The sequence below is a fragment of the Sceloporus undulatus genome, chromosome 1 (genome assembly GCF_019175285.1).
Source record: "Sceloporus undulatus isolate JIND9_A2432 ecotype Alabama chromosome 1, SceUnd_v1.1, whole genome shotgun sequence".
Lineage (NCBI taxonomy): Eukaryota > Metazoa > Chordata > Lepidosauria > Squamata > Phrynosomatidae > Sceloporus > Sceloporus undulatus.
In genome coordinates this window covers 180,343,951-180,362,254 of record NC_056522.1, presented here as the reverse complement: position 1 = coordinate 180,362,254, position 18,304 = coordinate 180,343,951, and the positions used below count along the sequence as shown (strand labels likewise).

The 18,304-nt window shown below is 38.8% G+C and overlaps 1 protein-coding gene across 9 annotated transcripts in view; it reads right to left on the bottom strand.

The window, feature by feature from the left end:
- The window catches only part of KIF16B (kinesin family member 16B), a 140,573-nt gene that overhangs the window by 86,327 nt on the left and 35,942 nt on the right, over positions 1-18,304 (bottom strand). For all 9 annotated transcript variants that reach the window (XM_042461777.1, XM_042461785.1, XM_042461795.1 and 6 more), the window contains exons 10-12: positions 17,370-17,545; positions 14,312-14,377; positions 11,951-12,010 (exon numbers count right to left, since the gene is read on the bottom strand). In XM_042461777.1, the coding sequence (XP_042317711.1) occupies positions 11,951-12,010; positions 14,312-14,377; positions 17,370-17,545 (302 nt within the window). The remainder of the gene's footprint in view (positions 1-11,950; positions 12,011-14,311; positions 14,378-17,369; positions 17,546-18,304) is intronic.

Here is an 18,304-nt window from a genome sequence, read left to right as displayed (position 1 = left end):
AGAGACAATTTGCATTTCTTTAACGCAGCAACAGGATTCTGAGGCTAATTTTGCCTCATGCAGCTTCCACTTTCCTCAAAATTCTCATCACTTCTGAAAAAACAAAAAAACCAACCCTCATGTCAGCTTCTGTACATATTTATGTGGCTGCTGTGTCTCTTCAAGTTGTTTCTGACTTATGGGAACCCTCAGGCAACTCTATCATGGGGTTTTCTTGGCAAGATTTGTTCAGACGTGGTTTGCCTTCTCCTGAGGCTGAGAACATGTGATTTGCCTAAGGTCACCAAGTGAACTTCATGGCTATATACTGTATATACCCGACTATAAGCTGAGCTCATGTACAAGTCAAGGGCAAGTTTGGGGCCCAAAATTAAGGATTTTCATATGACCTGTGGATAAGTCATGGATAAAACATCTCAGCACCATTCCTCCCCCTCCAAAGCGTGGCTGTTACTTCTGGAAACAGCCAAGCTCAGAACCTCCTCCTCACACTGCCTGCCAACCATATACTCATAGATATTACTGTACTAGGAAATAGATTATGCAATTTTAGTCATGAAATATTTCGTCCATCAACCTCTAAAAGTTGAAGACACATTTCAAACAGAAGAAGAGTAATAATGCTACTCCCAGGCCAAAAGAAAGTTACATCAACACAGCACACAGAACGTATTATGCCTGTCTGAAATACAAGTGTTATGTGCATGCTAATATAATATAATATAATATAATATAATGCAATACAATACAATACAATGTAATAATAGTGGGCTAATCAAAATTGTATTTGCATAGTGATGCTCAAACTGTGGACCTTATTACACCAATATTTGAGTCAGATTATCAGGCTCTAGCCAAGTCAGATCAGCAAGGCAGGCAGCCTGAGTCAGCAATGCAACACCCCATATGCAGGAAAAACAATTCTGTTTCCTACTTCTACAAATACTAGTGTTAGTGGAGAATAATAATAATAATAATAATAATAATATATTTAGAATGCAGAATAGCAAACAACCCTTAGATGAAAATGGGCTGACTTCAAGCAGGATGTTTAAAGACTACAGCAGACCTGCCCTGCCCATTTTTTAAATTAAAAAAACCCTAGGGCATATGGCTATAAGACCATGATTTACCAGGAACTTGGCCTACTTTGCCCTTGAAAGTTTACTTGCAGCATTTGGGTTGAGAGAAACATTGCTTAAAACGCCAGATACATTAAGTAGTATATATACAGGAAGGAAGGAAGGAAGGTTGGTTGATTTTGTTGCCTATTCATGTAGTTTAAAAAGAACATTTTGGAAATGTTCATAACCCCTTTTTGGTTTTTATCCTGAATAATTCTGCATCATTTATATGCCTCCAATTTATGAGACACAGTGTATACCAGGTTAGATTCAAAGAACAAATGGAGAAAGCTTTATCTGACTGGCCCTGAGAAGATCCTCTTCATGAAGAAAAGAAAGCTGGCAGGAAGGGGCTCTTTGGACAAATACACATTTTGCGGTAGTTCTGAAGGTAACGTAGGGAGAAGTAGAACCACATAAAGTCTGCCTGCCCTAATTTGAGCCTCCATGGATGGCCCCATCCCATCCCCCCAATGGCAGTGTGTGCATGTGGTCATGTCACCACAGCTGCATGTGCAACACACCACATATAAAACCAATGGGACTTGAGTCCCACTGTTTTGGCATCCGGGGGGGGGAGGGGGGGCACAGATACAAATAGACAACTACACACTACCCTGAGCCCCTGGAGGGAAGATGGGAGATAAACATTACAAGTACATGCATTAAAAATAAATTAGTACAGTCTGCCCTCCCCATATACGGAGGAACCATAGGAAATAATGGGGCATGTGCTCATGGTGGCGCATGGGGCGCAAGTATGCGCCCCACTATTTCTGCCTGGGTTTGCCTTCCGCGTAAGCTCAAAGCCGTGGAAGGAAAGCCCACCTATAAGGAGGGACGACTGTATGTAGACTTCAAGAATAACCTTGAACATAATAAAAATCTCACAGAAATAGAAAGCTTCACACTTATACAGAAGACCAAATTCATAAAAAAGGATATAGCTGTTGGACAGTTTTCTCTTTAAGAATGCATTCATTCATGGTTTCGTGTAATTATCAGGAAGAAGTTTAGTACAAATGCAGTACCTTGGGTATTTGGGCATCTCTGCCCCCCTCCCTTTTAGAGATCTTGCTCCTAGATTAAGAATTTACTAATACTGCCATTACATAAACCATCAAATGCATATGTAACATGTTTGTTTAATTTTACAGCAATGCAAATGACTATATTCATGACTGCATTTTTAAAAGGTTGCTGTTGCAAAAAGAGGAACATTATTTTTATTTATGAGATATGCATATTAACTTGCATATAAAGAGAAACTGGTACAGAAATTATAAAACTTGAAAATGAAATGTTCAGCTTCAGTGGATAAACATTAGCCAACCTCATGATTAGTATGCATGTTAACAGTGGACCATTCAAGTATTGGTTGTTGCCAATAACTCGGCACCCTCAAACCATTTATTAAAATTCTGAAGAGACATTGTAACTACTATCAACAAGATAAAGTCTGCTACTACAAACCAGATGCAGAGCTTTATTTTGACTGGCTTTCAGACAGGCTAGGATCAATTCACTTAGCAATTGCTAATTTCAGAAAACTAATAATTTGATCAAGAAGAATGCTGAATTCTGCCAAACTCTGGAAAGTTGTCCAAGTAATAATAAGTCCCCAAGTAAGCACAGAATGTATCTATGGAAAGAAGGTATTGAGTAATTCTGCCTTTTCTCTGTCCCTTGTTAGCATTTTGCCATATTATCCATGTAGTGGCTCTACCATTTCCTTCTTCTTTTTTCTATGAACATACCCCCAAAAAGCCCTTTTTATTGTTCCTGACCTCTCTAGCGAGCCTGAGCTCATTCTGCACTTCAGCTTTTCTGACTTTTCTGGGTTCCATGCCACTCTCACTGTGTAACCCTCAGATGCTGTCTGAGCCACTCTCCATTTTCTCTGGCTCTATCTTCAATACTGGTAATTACTGCCCTCTCAGTTCCTCTATATCCAACCTTCCACCCCTTCCTTTCTGACAGTCCTGTATGGTTCTTAAGGCTGCACTGATTTTGCACGTTTGTGTGAACCTTCATACATTTTAAATAAAACCCTTCTATTCACTGAAACTGTACTGATTTCTGGAATTAGTATGGGCACACATATGTGAAAAGATCCCTGAAGTTACCCTCCTCTTTCAGGCTTCCTTTTGTGCTATAATTTCCCCAGCATTTCAAGGAGATGCTGGCACTGCTCATGGGGACTCCCAATGCCCCCTCCACCTTTTTGGATAACAGCTAAATAAAAATTTGAAAAGATTAGGAAGATTTAAGAGTTTTAAATTCCTAGTTTATATTCCTTCTTGTCAGCACTATTGTCATAGTTTTTGCTACCATTGTTGAGCAACAAAGAGAGGCAGCATCAGTGGAAGGAAAAGCAAGCATTGAGAACCTCCTACAGTGAAGATGGGCTTAAATTGTCATGAAGAATCATGACACATACTGTAGTAAGCCAGCAAAGAATAGAGATGATAAGTGGAGGAAATTTTTTAAAAAGCTAGTATGGAGGGGGAGAGAAATTTGGGAAAGTAGCCAGTGAACTAAAAAAAACCACTGAAATAACTATGATCGAATGAAGGAAGTTCAGCGTAACTCCACAAAGACAAGTGAGACCAACTGATTAAATAGTCTTGCAACAAGGTGACACAATCTAAATCTGATAGATAAAAAACACCAATTAACATTAAAATAAAAAAGCAGAGAAAGCAAAGAAAGAAATAACAGCATAACACTAACAAATTAATAATCAATTGCTTTGCAGAATCTTTGCAGGTACAGTATGTCTCTGTAGCTACATGTTCCAATGCTACTCACAAAAAGTATAAGCAATGCAGTCCTCCCAGTGCTGCTGGAGAGCAGGAGGATGAGTGGGGATGCAGCCAGATATTTATTTTCCTGTAGCTGGAATTGCTTGAGGAGACCTCCAGGGATCCTGAAGATAACATGCTTGTAATCCATCCAGTTGCAAGAGAACAGCTGGATGCACCTCTACTCATCCTCCATTATTCATGTCTTGTTGGAGGGAATGAGCTGCTTATAAGAAATGTTTTGGAGGGGATTTTGGTAGGTTGATAGAACAGAATTCCAACCTCCTCACACCACAAAGTGAGTGGGTGTAGTTCATGTACAGGATGCCAGCCAATATATGTTCATATAAAAAATGTATTACAAAGAGTCCTTCTTGATACATCACCTGATGTGTCCACCATGATAAAGAGGTTCATGAACTGAAAGCTATTCACCCATAGAACACTAATTATTATTAACTGCAACTATCATGGTACATATGTGGCCTACTGAGTCCAATCAGAACACGAGTTTTACACCCTGAGGCAAAGTTTCACATCCAGTTACCCAAATTTCAGGACAGGAACAGTTAATAACTTGTCATCTCAACTCCCCAACAGGCAATCCTGCTACGATAAGAGAAGTAAGTTAAGCAGTATTAATAAGGAACTGGTAAACCTTCCCGTGAACAGATCAGGGTGTGCAGATTTTGCATTAACAATTGACATTTGGAAAGGTAGTAAGCTGCATATTGGGTCAAAGCAGTAAACATCTTATTTGGCTTTCAAAGGAAAATTACTTTTCACATAGTTCTAAACATGCACTCATAAAGGCAAATCTAATATAAAATTGTGGCAGCTAATCTATAAGAATAATATCTACAGCTCTGCAAATTAAAAGCATTCTGTGCGCCGCCCCACCCCCCCCCCCCCCCCCCCCCACCCCCACACAACCCCCCCCCCCCCCTCTGATTAGAAAACTAGAAGGTGATTTTATCTTTTAATGTTAACCAGTAACCGAATATATTAATGAACACACCCATCCTATTCTTCAGTGCATAAAACTGAAAATGAGTACAGTACATGAAAGTACTTTTTTTACTCCAGAATATAAATTAAGTTTATTCCCCAAATGTAAATACCCTCATCATGGCAGTGTTTCTATTCCTCTTCCCACACTTAAAAAAAACCCCACAGAACATTATGAAGTTTCTTTGAGTACAAAGCAAGAAGATACTGGTGGCGCGGTAGTTAAATGCCTGCACTGCAGCCACTCACTCAAAACCATAAGGTTGCGAGTTCAAGACCAGCAAAAGGGCTCAAGCTTGACTCAGGCTTGCATCCTTCCAAGGTCGCTAAAATGAGTACCCAGATTGTTGGGGGCAAATTAGCTTACAGTTGTAAACTGCTTAGACCAGGGGTAGGCAACCTGCGGCCCACGGGCCAGATGCGGCCCAGCGAGGCCTTGAGACCGGCCCCAGCCCGGTCCTGCCGCCGATTGCCGCCGATTGCCGCCGCCAGGGTTTTTGGTGTCTCGCGCAAGGGGCATGGTGGGGCAATTGTCTATAGAAGCCTCAGAAACATGCATTTATCTTAACATTTTTTTTAAAAATCAGCAAATTTTTCCGCATGTTCTCCATTTTTTAATTTAAAAAGTGTCCTCCATTTGAAAATGTTGTCCTACATTTGTCCCAGTTTATTTATTTATTTAATTTTTTTAAAAATTATTTAATTATTTATTTTTTGGCTTCGGCCCCCCAGTTGTCTGAGGGACAGCAACCCGGCCTCCGGCTCAAAAGGGTTGCCTACCCCTGGCTTAGACACTGCTTAGGTGGTATGAAGCGGTATATACATGAAGCATGTTTGTATATAAATGAAGCATCAAAAATTATCTCAGTTAACAATATGTAATTCCTCAGTTTGGATAAACATTATCATTATGGAGCAATTTTAACAACACTTTCATTGATCATCTATATCTCCAATTACAGACAGCTAGAAGTTTCCCTTATTAATTCACATAACTCACTGAGGGACAACTGGAAACAATTGAATCTTACTGGCAGTCCCAACTACAGCAGACCTACCACTGGTACTTTCTATGATATTAGGGTTTTATGTAATGATAGGAGGACTACATGAATTGTCTCAAAGCAGGAAAGAAAGACTAACCATGGCTTGCCCTGAGACTCTCCCTAGTATGGGTGGACAACCACTGCATAATCAGTTTCATAAAACCAGCTCTTAGAAAAACCTTCCAGTGGGAATAAAAACAGCCCTGGCCTAAAGAACCCCTAATTCTGACACCAGCTGAGCTGAAGTAATGTCCAACTGAAACATTTTCTATGATAGTTCCTTCACAAAGACCTTATGCCTTGGGGAACCTTATGTAATCTCACAACAGGGCCTATGCACTGTTAGTGGCTTAAACAAGGAGGTTTGCCTTGTTTAGAAGAAACACTGTACATATGGATGTAAGGAAAGAGAAGCACTTATTTTCAAGCTATAGAGACCATTGAAAGCTGCCTCCCAAAGGCACTGGGATGGTGGCACTTCTCAAGGCCCTCGTACAGCAAAAGAAGTAAGCATCTGTAGACAGCAAGCCCCGTTGCTTTCAATGGAGGCATGTGCACAGCATTGAGGACAATGGGACTCATCTCACGTTTTTCCTTATCTACAGGAGGGTCTAAAACAGATCCCCCCACAGATACAAAGAGCACACTGTATTTCCAAAGTCCCAAACTACTGTCATCCCTTCCCTTACGCAGAGGATCTGTTCCGGACACACACCCCTCCCCTGGCATAAGGGAAAAAATGCAGATGCCCATGCCCCATTCAAGTGAATGGGGATTGTGTCCGCATTGGTGCAAGGCGCACACGCCATTGCCTTTTCCAGCACATGGCACTGCTCCTTCCAGTGCAGCTTCCAGCATATGCTGGAAGCCACATAAGGTGCACCTGCGTATGATGCGGGCACACTGTATAAAGATTCTCATCAGTCTAGGATTTTTCCTGTCAGTTTTTCCCCACACTTGAAAAACATGTTTTTCAACCATTTTTCAAATATTGCCAAATGTTTTTTCATGCCTAAAGGAAATACAATCTAAGCGTCAATGCTTCCAGCTCTTGTTATGTTGCTAAAGCAGTATATTTTAGAGCTTACACTTTAAAAGTTTGGTTCTTCCAAAGTCGGATAATTTTAGCATACTGTAGCAAAGTAGAACAGACAGATTAGTGGATGTTTTCATTTAGCCCTAAAGCAAGCTGTTGCAGATGCAAGTTAAATATAAGTTACTTCAATATGATTGGCACATCAAGATAGTCAGAAGGGAAGGGGGGGGGGACAGGTTAAAGAAAAATGGAAAAAATGGAAAATATTATATTATGATTATTAATTTTCTACAAAGTAAGGATTGCACAGTTCTAAAGTATATGAATACTATTAATTCCCAATTCAGTATCTAGCCAAAAATTAAACAAATCAGTTCATTCTGTCATGCCATCTGTCACGTAATTTGCATTAGACGCTGCACTGCAGACTGTGCGTACTTTGAAGTATGAAGTCATTATGTTATTGGCAAGTCAAGTAGCACCACACAAATAGTAAGCTGCTTACTTTTTATTAAGTGCAACTATGATAGAATTAGGCTAGCAAGGGAGAATGAGGAGCAACACAATCAATATATCAGAAATATAAATAGGGACCACAACTCAGAGAGCTCCTCTAGGCAAACACAGAACAGTTCAACAGCTCCTGCAGGAGTCAATACTCTCCAGTGCAATATAACAGAAAGAGAGGAATCAATGTCTCATGGAGGCTTGCAGTTTACCAATATGATTTTCTATGCTGCAGTTAGGGTGGGAGGGAGTAAGCAGATTGTTTCACATCTGACCAATCATGTTCTTCACTGCTTGACAAAGAGTTTTCACATGGGAACTCACCAGGCATCTGCTAATTTCAAGGGAAATGGAAATGCAATGATTGCTCGTAACACGACTGCTAAGATTACTACCCAGAGCCTAAAACCAAGCAACAACAACAAAAACTCTTCCAACATTCCACATATTTATAATAGTATAAAGCAAATATAATGGACAGTGTTGTATTATGACATTCTACAGCTGGAATCACAGGATCCAGTGGAACTAGGAGGGAGTTACTTCTTTCCTATTGCAGGCACCCTCCCTACTGTTACCTAAATTGCAAGGGTCTCCAATTGTACTCAATGGGGAAATTGATTTAGCTCAATAGGAAGCAGTGAGGGGGTTCAGTAACAGAAAACCGAGATCTTAAACCTTTGTGTACCAGTTCTGAACCCAGAAAACTCCAGAAGCAGGTTCCAAAATAGTTTAGTTTATTTATTAAAGGGGAACTCAATGCTCACAACATGCTAGATACTCACACACACACACACATACACACACACACACACACACACACACACAAGATCTAAGGTATATAAAAAGCTGGTATTGCATAGCAAATTAAAGGATTGCAATGGACAATGCTTACCAGTTTCAGACGCCAGGCTCCAATTTGGGAGAAAGCTAGGAGTTGAATATAACTTAGTATTCTTGCTGCATGGCAAAGACAGCAATACTGAGGGTTTTTGAATCTTACAGAGTTTTGCCTGTTTGCAACTGGACCAAATTACTATTGTTCAGGAACATGTATTTGTAGCAAGAAATGGATCCTAGGGCAGTGTTTCAGGAGTTAAATGGTTTTTCCAAGAGTTAAATGACTTTCCCAAGAGAGAAGAATGAAAGGAAACACTGTATATTACAAATTTCTCTCTTCTGCCTTCTCTTTTTCTTAAAATATTATTATTGTTATTGTTATTCACTCCACCTTTTGGTGCTTTGGAAAGCAAGGTGGTTTACAACAGATTAAAAAACTTAGTTTAAAAAGTCACAGAATATCAAAGTTAAAAATTGATTAAATTAGAGTAAAATTAAAACCAGTTAAAAACATAAACCATAACAAAAAACACACAACAGCATAACAAAATAGCAAATAGTTCTTCTTGTGCCACTGCTGGAAATAGAGACAAGTGGCACATGTTTATTTTCTTGTTGGGCACCACCATCTCTTATACTCTGCAGCTGGCTCTCTATTCATCCATGTGACTCTCCAAACATGACAGAAACCCAATATCACACCCCACCAACCAGCCATTCTGACACCTAAAGGTATTCTAGAACAGGGGTAGTAATTATGTTGTCTTCTAGACATTAAAATGCAACTCCTAGGAGACCAGCCTATCCAGTGGTGAGGAATGCTGGATACTGCATTCAGCAACACCCAGAGGGCCACAATTTTCACTTTTGCACTAGGGATAGGAAAACCTCTTTAAATTTCAGAATATGGAATAGCTAGAAATCCAGATTGTGTCAGAAGACACAATGGGTCTCAGCACCAGAAGCTCATTATAGAAGAGAAATAACAGACAAAAAAGAGGGTTGACTTATCAAGATCTTTTGGAGAACTGCCAAGGATAATATAAAATGAAATCAATGGGGCAACTACTTACAAAGAGATATATTTTTCAATGGTACCCTTGTTTTTTTCCTCAATTTTTTAACAGAAAGATTTAAGCTGGATAAAAAGAATTATGGCTTTGAACAAAACAAATCAGACTTTGTATTGAAATTATGTATAGATGATGATTAGTAAAATGTGTGGATTTCTGTTACAATTTTACATGGAAAATGAACAAGTGAAATTTGTATAATGAAATGGGCTGACATTTACAAAATAAGATACAAATGGGAACAATGGAAAAGGTTGGAGTATAAGGAGTTGAAATTTACATTATACTATGATCTTAAACAGAATTTTTATAAAACAATGTATCATTGGTATATGACACCAAAGAAAGTGTCCAAACTGTGAAGGGACATTTTATCACATAAGGTGGACATGCAAAAAGGCTAAAAAGTTCTGGGTTCGAATACATATTTTGATGCAGAGAATTTTAAGGTCAATATACATCTAAAACCAGAACCTTTTCTTTTTGGAAAAATGGATGAACAGTTGAAAAAGAATTATGGAAGATTGTTCCAAGACATGACCAAAGCTGAAAGACTGATATGAATAAAGATGGAAGACCTTTACACTACACACTAAGGAAGAATGGTTATTAAACTTGAATTAACGAAAGGAAAAATTATCTGTTTTGATTACAGGAGAGGCACTAGAGACCTTTTTTAAAGATTGGAATATAGATGTTTTGCACAAAAAAGAGAACTTGAAAACTTTTGGTTTGGAGAATTAATATTATTTTTGCTATTGGAAGAAGTGTAGGATGTAGTAAATAACAAGTGGGGTATGATTATATTGCATTTATATATAACACTGAAAAGAAAGCTGAAAGACAACTTTTTCCTTAGATTTCTGTTTTTAATATTCCTTTTCTTGTTATTCTTTCTTTTCTATTTTTTTCTCTGTCTTTTCTATTTTTTCCTTAGATATTTGAAATTTTTATTATATTTGGAAAATTTTCAATAAAAAGAATTTAAAAAAATAATCACTTGTTCATTTGCTATCTTGAAAACTACAGTCTGCATTCCTTTATACGGGGGATCCATTCCGGACCACCCACGTAAAGGGAATTCTGTCTATGCTCGAGCCCCATTTAAATTAATAGGGCTTGTGCATGTGGTGGCACGTGCGCACCATGGGTGCACGCCCCATTACTCCTTATGGGACAGGCCACCCCTTCTCCTAGCGCGGCTTTCAGCGTATACTGAAAGCCGTGTAAAGCACACCCATGTATGATGCAGGCGCACTGTATTATGTTTCTGGATTTCTTAAAATTCTTTCTCACCCTTAAATGAGACATCACTGAAGTTCACCCGTTAAACATCTATTCTAGTGTAAATTCTCCAAGAAAGAAGAATTTCAACCAAGGGCATCACTAGGCAGGTGCGGGCCGCACCAGGTGACACCTTAAGGGGTGTGTGACACCACTGTTTCCAAAACACTTGCCATTTGGCAGAAATGAGGTGCTGGGTTCACTTGTGTCCCTTTAAAATGCTGAAGAGATTATGTGAGTGGAGTGAGGCTCAGTGGGAAGCGAAAGGAGAGGCCCCAGGTTTTTTTAAAAAAATTAAACTTAGATTTTCATGTTTTTTTAAAAAAATATTTTTAAAAATTATTTAAAAACTGAAATCTTACCAAAATTTCACTTTAATCAAATAAATGTACAGTTCCAGACTCCCCCGCGTAAAGCAAATACCACACATGCTGAAGCCCTATTTAACTGAATGGGGCTCGTGCATGTGGCGGCGCGGAGGCACGGCGGTGTGGTGGCGCAGTGGCGCATGCATGCCACAGGCGCACACCCCATTAGTCACAATGGGACGTGCCGACCCTTGTGCCCCGTGCACTCCCGTGCAGCTTTCACCATATGCTGAAAACCATGTATGACGCGGGCGCACTGTACATGTAAATACATTTAGACTGTGCATATCATATTGTAATTTAAAGGTATAATTTTAATTTTGCTAGTTGTTTTATGTCACAACTATTACCATTACATTCAATGACATATGGGATTTATGATTTATGAGTAACATTACTACAGTCAGCCCCCCCCCCCCGAGAAGTAGGCTTGCCTTCTGCTGCTTTGAGCTTATGCAGAAGGCAAGCCCCAGCAAACGTAATGGGGCCTGTAGCCACACCGCCGCGAGCACGTGCTCCATTATTTTCTATGGGGCTTGAGCATACATTATTTTCCCCATACGTGGGGGGGGGGGAGGGTCCAGAATGGATCCCCACATATGGGGAGGGCAGACTGTACCAAAAAAATCACTAAGGGTTCTGTATGAGTTAACAATGAGTTATTGTACTGGGTGAAACCAACCTAGTGATGCCACTGATTTTAATTATATTTTCAAAGTTAAGGGAATGACTTAAGGTTTTACTTTGGAATGTCATAATAAAGCAAGACCACACACTACAAAGTATTTATAAAACATATGCACCTAAACTCTGACGCCCACTCAGATTTATGTGTAATAGGGCATTTTACAGACTCTTACTTTTAGAATATTTTGTGTTTCATTCCACTTGTTGGTCCACTCTTTGGTAAGCTCTTGAACCTATAAAATAAACAAAGTATTATTTAAAAATAAAACCCTGAGTTCACAATAATCAAATATATTTCTACTCTACTCTGTGAGGAATTCAGTGTCACCTACTAGAAGTGAAAATATATCTTGTTTACACATGCACCTCAGTTCTCTTGCATTAATTGATTTCCGATTGGAACCAGTACCTCCTCTGGTTCCAGTTCTGTACTAAATGTTTAGAGAACGGTATTAAAGGAACCATATATTCAATCAAAATTCCAAGAAAGGGAACATAATCTTTCTTTTTCATTTAAACACTGGGATTTAGTCAGAATAATCAATTAATAATTGTAACAAACTGGACTTATCATAAATCTCCTATAATTGTTTACCATAATTATTTGGAATGAATATTAATAACATACTAATGAGGTCAACTAAAACTAATAATAAACAATAAAATAATAACAATAAAACTTTGTATACTTTTTCCACAGAAGCATATTCCTGAACATGGCAATGAATGATTACTGCCACATCATCAAACACATACTCCAACTGCAACTTATTTTGACATTTTTATATTAAACAATGATCACAACAGATATTAGATAATATAATCTCATGTAACCTAAGAATAAATGCTGAATACACTTAAGAGAGAACTGCAGCCGATCATATTTGTCATAGTAACTATGTACTGTATTCCTAGAAAATGCGTGTGTGTGCATGTGCACATGTAGCCTCAAGATCAAATGTGCAGGTTATGTAAAGGAAACAGGGAATTCATTCTAAGCTTAAATGTCAAAACTATGGGGCCATTGAGACGTCAGGTTTTTTAGTTCGATTATGCGAATACTCTCACTCATGCATTCCGGGTTTGTTATTCGCAATATGTAATTGCTTCTATAAGCATCTCTGTGAATTTGGGTGCTCACATATGTCAGCACTCAAATAAAGATGGAGCCGATAATGTGAATATATTCAAAACATGTTCAAAACATGCAGAGTTTTATCTCGGTTTATCCAGGGTCCATTTGCACCGGTTATTCAGTCAGCCGATGATTTTAGCAAAACTGAGTTTTAGCAAAACTCTGGAAACTATCAATAATTCCAAGTTACTGTATATACTCATCCAAAAACCATGAGTCCACGGTTCAATGTGTATCTTAACTCTTATTTAAAAGAAGGAACCATCCCCTGCCTCAAGAGTAAGCACAAAGAGTTATGTCTGCTGGAATTTTGTAAGTTCTTTGATATAGTTTTGTTTTGCTTCATACTTCAGATCTTTTCCTATATGCCGCTAAGTTTTGCCCTCGATTTATCCATGGGTCATATCAAAAGCCATAATTTCGGCACCAAAACCTGCCCTCGATTTATACATGAGGTCGACTTAAAGTTAAGTATATACGGTAAGTGTATTTTTTGGCAGTCACCCCCCAAAACCTAATCAGATGCATTCAAAATGCATCTGAACAACTAAGATTCAACCCAGATTATTTTCACCATCTAAATAATCTCTATGATGCATGATCATCTATGATTTGGCATACTTAGGAACAAACTTTACTCTTTTGCACATGCATGTGTGTGTGTGTGTGTGTGTGTGTGTTTACATACAGAGAGAGAGAATTTTAGCAAAAACAGCAACTAGTAATATACCTTTTGTTGAATGCAAACACTATGTTCCACCATTTTTATTCTATTTCTTGTTTATAAACTTTATGGGTAATAGCTTTTACTAAAGGCATCAGACATCTTAAAATAAGTAAGAAATAAACAATATATTTACCAAGATTTCCTTTAAAATAAATTTAAATATATCGTAGACAGACACTGATGTTTTACAGACCACCCAAAAGGGTTGTCTGCCAGCGCCCTCATTTGCTGCGCGGAAGAGTCTCAGCGGCCAAACTGCACGACTCCTCCGCACTGCAAAAAGAAGTCGCAAAAAGCGGCTTCTTTTTGCGGTGCCATTATGACGCCACAAGTGCCATTGGCGCACTTGCGGCATCATAATGGCGCCAAGACGTGCGGACGCTAAGCGTCCGCTACGTCAAGATGGTGGCACCCATGTAGAATGGGCACTGCCATTTTGTACGTGCTCGGCACGTACTAGGGTTGGGGGCATCTGGAAAGGACGCCCCTTTCTAACCCTAGTATGTGCCGAGCACGTACTATCGGCGTGTGTAGAACATGCCACTGTAATCCTATGCATTTTAATCTGGAATTAAATTCAACCAAATTCAGTGGGATTTAGCTGAGAGTAAACATTTATATGGTTATTCTGAAGATGATGAGGCTTAAATCATTTCACAAACTAAAACTTACTCTTGCTTCATTTTGCTGAAGTTTTTCTTCCATACTTAATGCTGTTGGAGAATCCAGAAGTGCAATCTAGACAGATAAAACACACATAATTACATAGCAAAATATAAACTATCTTGTGGTGAATTTTATACCACTGTACTGATACAAGCAGAATGAGAGAGACAGAGATTCCAATGAAGTCTTAAAAGAATGAAAGGCAGTTTGGTTTTATGTGGATAAACAATGTCACTGGTTGTAACTGCATATCATAGAAAATGAGTGCTTCTGTATAACTTCAAGAGTTTCCTTCACACTTCAGGAAATGAGAATTACAGTCAGATAATTTGAGAAAACACATATGTAATACCTCTTAGATTCACACACATTAAATAGTACCTTCTTATGTATCGTATTTCCTAGTCATGCTACAAAAAAGGCTGGGCAGACATCTCAAATGCTCACAACATGTATGTTTCAAACTAAGGAACGTGGACCCGCTTAAAGATTTTCTTTTCTTCTGCACTGTTTCGTGTGTTCGAGGGCTCAGCCATTCCACTGAGGAAGGCATGTTTAAATACAAAACAAATTTGGTTATTGTAAAGCTACAGAGCCTTTTCTAGGTACTGAATCCCATTCCCATGGGATGTTAGATTAGCCCCATCCTCTCTGACAGGCAGGTAGGGAGCAATTTGAGACTGACTGTGTTAACTCTGCTTCATGTTAATGCTAGTTTTAATTCTGCAATTGTTTTGTGTGGAATTTCATTTTGTAATTTCAGTTTGGGATTCCTCTTTAGAAGTGAAATGCAATACAGAAATACCTGTATAAACAGAATTGAAGACTGGGATTTTAAAGGTAAAAAGTAAAGGTTTCCCCTTGACATGAATATCTAATTGTAACCAACCGTAGGGGATGGTGCTCATCTCCATTACTGGGGTGAAGAGCCAGTGTTGTCCGAAGACGACTCCAGTAGTCACATGGCCGGCATGACTGCACAGAATATTGTTACATTCCCACTGAAGTGATACCTATTTATCTACTTGTGTTTGCATAATTTCAAACTGCTAGGCTGGCAGAAACTGGGACTAGTGACAGGAGCTCACTCCATCATGATGCACTTGGGCTTCGAACTGCCAACTTTCTGACCTTACAATTGTCAGAACTGACACCTTAACCACTAAGCCACCATGTCCCTGAGATTTTATCTTGAACAGAACAAGAAACACAGTAGAACCATGAAGAACTTTTGTTCTTCCATAGTTATAAAGCTAACTTCCACTACAGTATCTTGGAACAATAACTATTTTTAGTGCTTCCAAAGAATATTAGATTGCAGTTTAGAAATTTATTAGTAACCTAAAGCTCCAAAATAAAGCTTAATTCTTTAAGTTGCTTCATGGAACCGCTTTATGAGCAATGGCCAATTCAGACATATTAGAAAGACACCAGAATCATTTTTATATAAACTCTATCATGTTTCTAATAGACGAGACACTTAGGTTTGTCTTGGCAAGATTTGGTCAAAGGGCTTTGCCTTTGCCTTCCTCTGAGACAGAGAGAATGTGATTTGCCCAAGGACACCCAGTGAGGGTCTTAATCCAATGACCAAACCACTACATCATGCTGGCTCCCAAATGTTAGGCTGTGGCCCTTAAATTAAATGTATACTTTGGGTTGAAGATTATATTTAATCAAGCATCTGAATGTACACTGACAGAGACTGAGGAATTAAGTCCCCTGCTCCTTGGAAAGAAAGGATCCTTTTCATTATTATTTTTTTCATTAGCAATTTTTCTACATGCTATCCCCAGAATTTGAAAAAGCAAAATGTGTATCACAATGTCATCTCAAATGGCAGAGACTGCACTCTGCACATCAAGTTATATACAGTACATGTTTAACCCCTTCATTTCTCATATTTCCAAGGTACCTGGACGATTTATGTAATGCCAAAATGAAAATAGCTTTTGGTTGGGCACAGTAAAATGTATTTTTCTTTACAGGCAAGGAAGGGCACTTTGAAGGAATTTATTTTTAATGTTATCCGATTTCATCCGTAAATGTAATACCAACCATGACATTAGAATAAGGCACATCCTTCCCTTGTTAGATGAAAGGAAAGACTTCCTTTTGAAATACACACACGCACACACACACACACACACACACGCACACACACAGACACTCTGTAAAATATTAACAAATATACAAGGTAAAGAACAGCTGAACCTCCTGTATTAGCTCTGTAGCTACATGCAAACATTAATGGGAGAAATATGAATCAATATTTGGACTATCTCTTTCTGAAGTGCCACTGAATATACTCAATCTGTAACTAATGTTTATGTTGAATGGTTGACAAAATCCCACCCCGAAACACCAGCAGAAAGAGAGGTTTCTTCCCTTCCCACTGCAGATCTCTGTGCTTCCAGAAATTGCTCTAGAGAACTTCCCAGACCTTCAACTGCAGGTTTTCAGAGTGTGAGGGCAGCTGAAATATGGAAGATAGATCACTGATTCTGGCAGAAGCAGCACAACTCAGCAGAAATACACTACTGTATCCTGGCCACTAAATATGACTTTATCATTAGCTTCTGTAGCAGCAGAAAGACACCACAGAACAATGCATTCTAGCAAACAATTACATGATGGCATACTATCCCAGGAATATTGATTTACACTTCCAATTCAGGCACCAGATGTGGCATAGCAGATAACACAAAGGAAGCACCGGAGAAATAACGGATGCTGATAGCTCAACACAGGTGTGATGTGAATAGAAATGGGAATAATTCTGCAATGCAATGATTGGGATTAGAAAAAGGCAATCTTTCTTTAGCAGTGGGAAAGGAAATTCTCCACATCTTCCAGCAAGAGATACAATTATGTCAAGATTTTTAATTGACACTTAATACTAAAGGTAAGTTATCAACTGCCCAAAGGTATGAGACGAATACTGTATATCAAAGAAGATTGTTCTACACACGTCAGTATTATTTTTTAAAAAGCATCCTTCTTAAGACAGAGAAACTGTTGCTATTACTCAGAGATACTATTCGTGTCTCAAGTACAGACGAACCTGATTCCCCTGAGCAAGCAGAGTTTTCAATCGGGCTATCTCTGCTCGAAGCTCACGAATTAGCTTGACATTTGGATCTTCGTTAATAGTAGGCTTGTTGATTATGTTTTTAGCTCGGTTTGCATAACGAAGGGTGCTTAAGGTTTCTCCATAATTGATATCAGCAGGTGAAATAGCTGAGGAAATTGAATTCAGAATTAAGAGTTATATATACATCTGGTTACAGTTAGAAACCCTAGAAGTGGAGAGAAAGTTAGATGTACTTTCTACTGTAAAGATTAGGATAATGTCTCTAGAAAAAATATTCTACACATGGATTTAGCATCGAGTGTTATATACTGAACTTCAGTAAGAACTATTGTAAGACTCCAGTTAGAAAATCAAGGAGTTTAGGAGTTCTAAACAGCCTGTAACAAATAGCCTATATATTAAATACTCCACAGTTGTAAGGGCCTAGCTCCCTGTCTCTCCCCATTCAATGAAAAAGAGCTTTCCCACTTTTAAATAATTCTCCAATAGCTGCCACCATCACCAGCCTCCCTCTTTTGCAACACCCTATTGAGTAGCTACAAGGCTGAATGTCGATAACCTTGCCTCTTTTTCTAACTCTAGCTTTCCCCAAATACTATTCCACCTGCCTTCTATGGCACACACTGAGCAGACAGGGAAAGGAGGAGCTTTTGTAGGAAAAGCTTTTCTTCTACTCACATGGCTATATCACATTTCAAAGGTGTCATATACATGAGGTGCATGCCCTTTCAGACACAGCACAAACAGATACAAAAGTAAGCTGCAAGTATCTACTACAGTGGTACCCCGGGATACGAATTACCCAGCTTACGAATTTTTCGGGATACGAAAAAAATCCCATAGGGATTTATTGTTTCGGCTTACGAAGGTTTTTTCGGGTTACGAAAAAACCCCGGCGCTGTTCT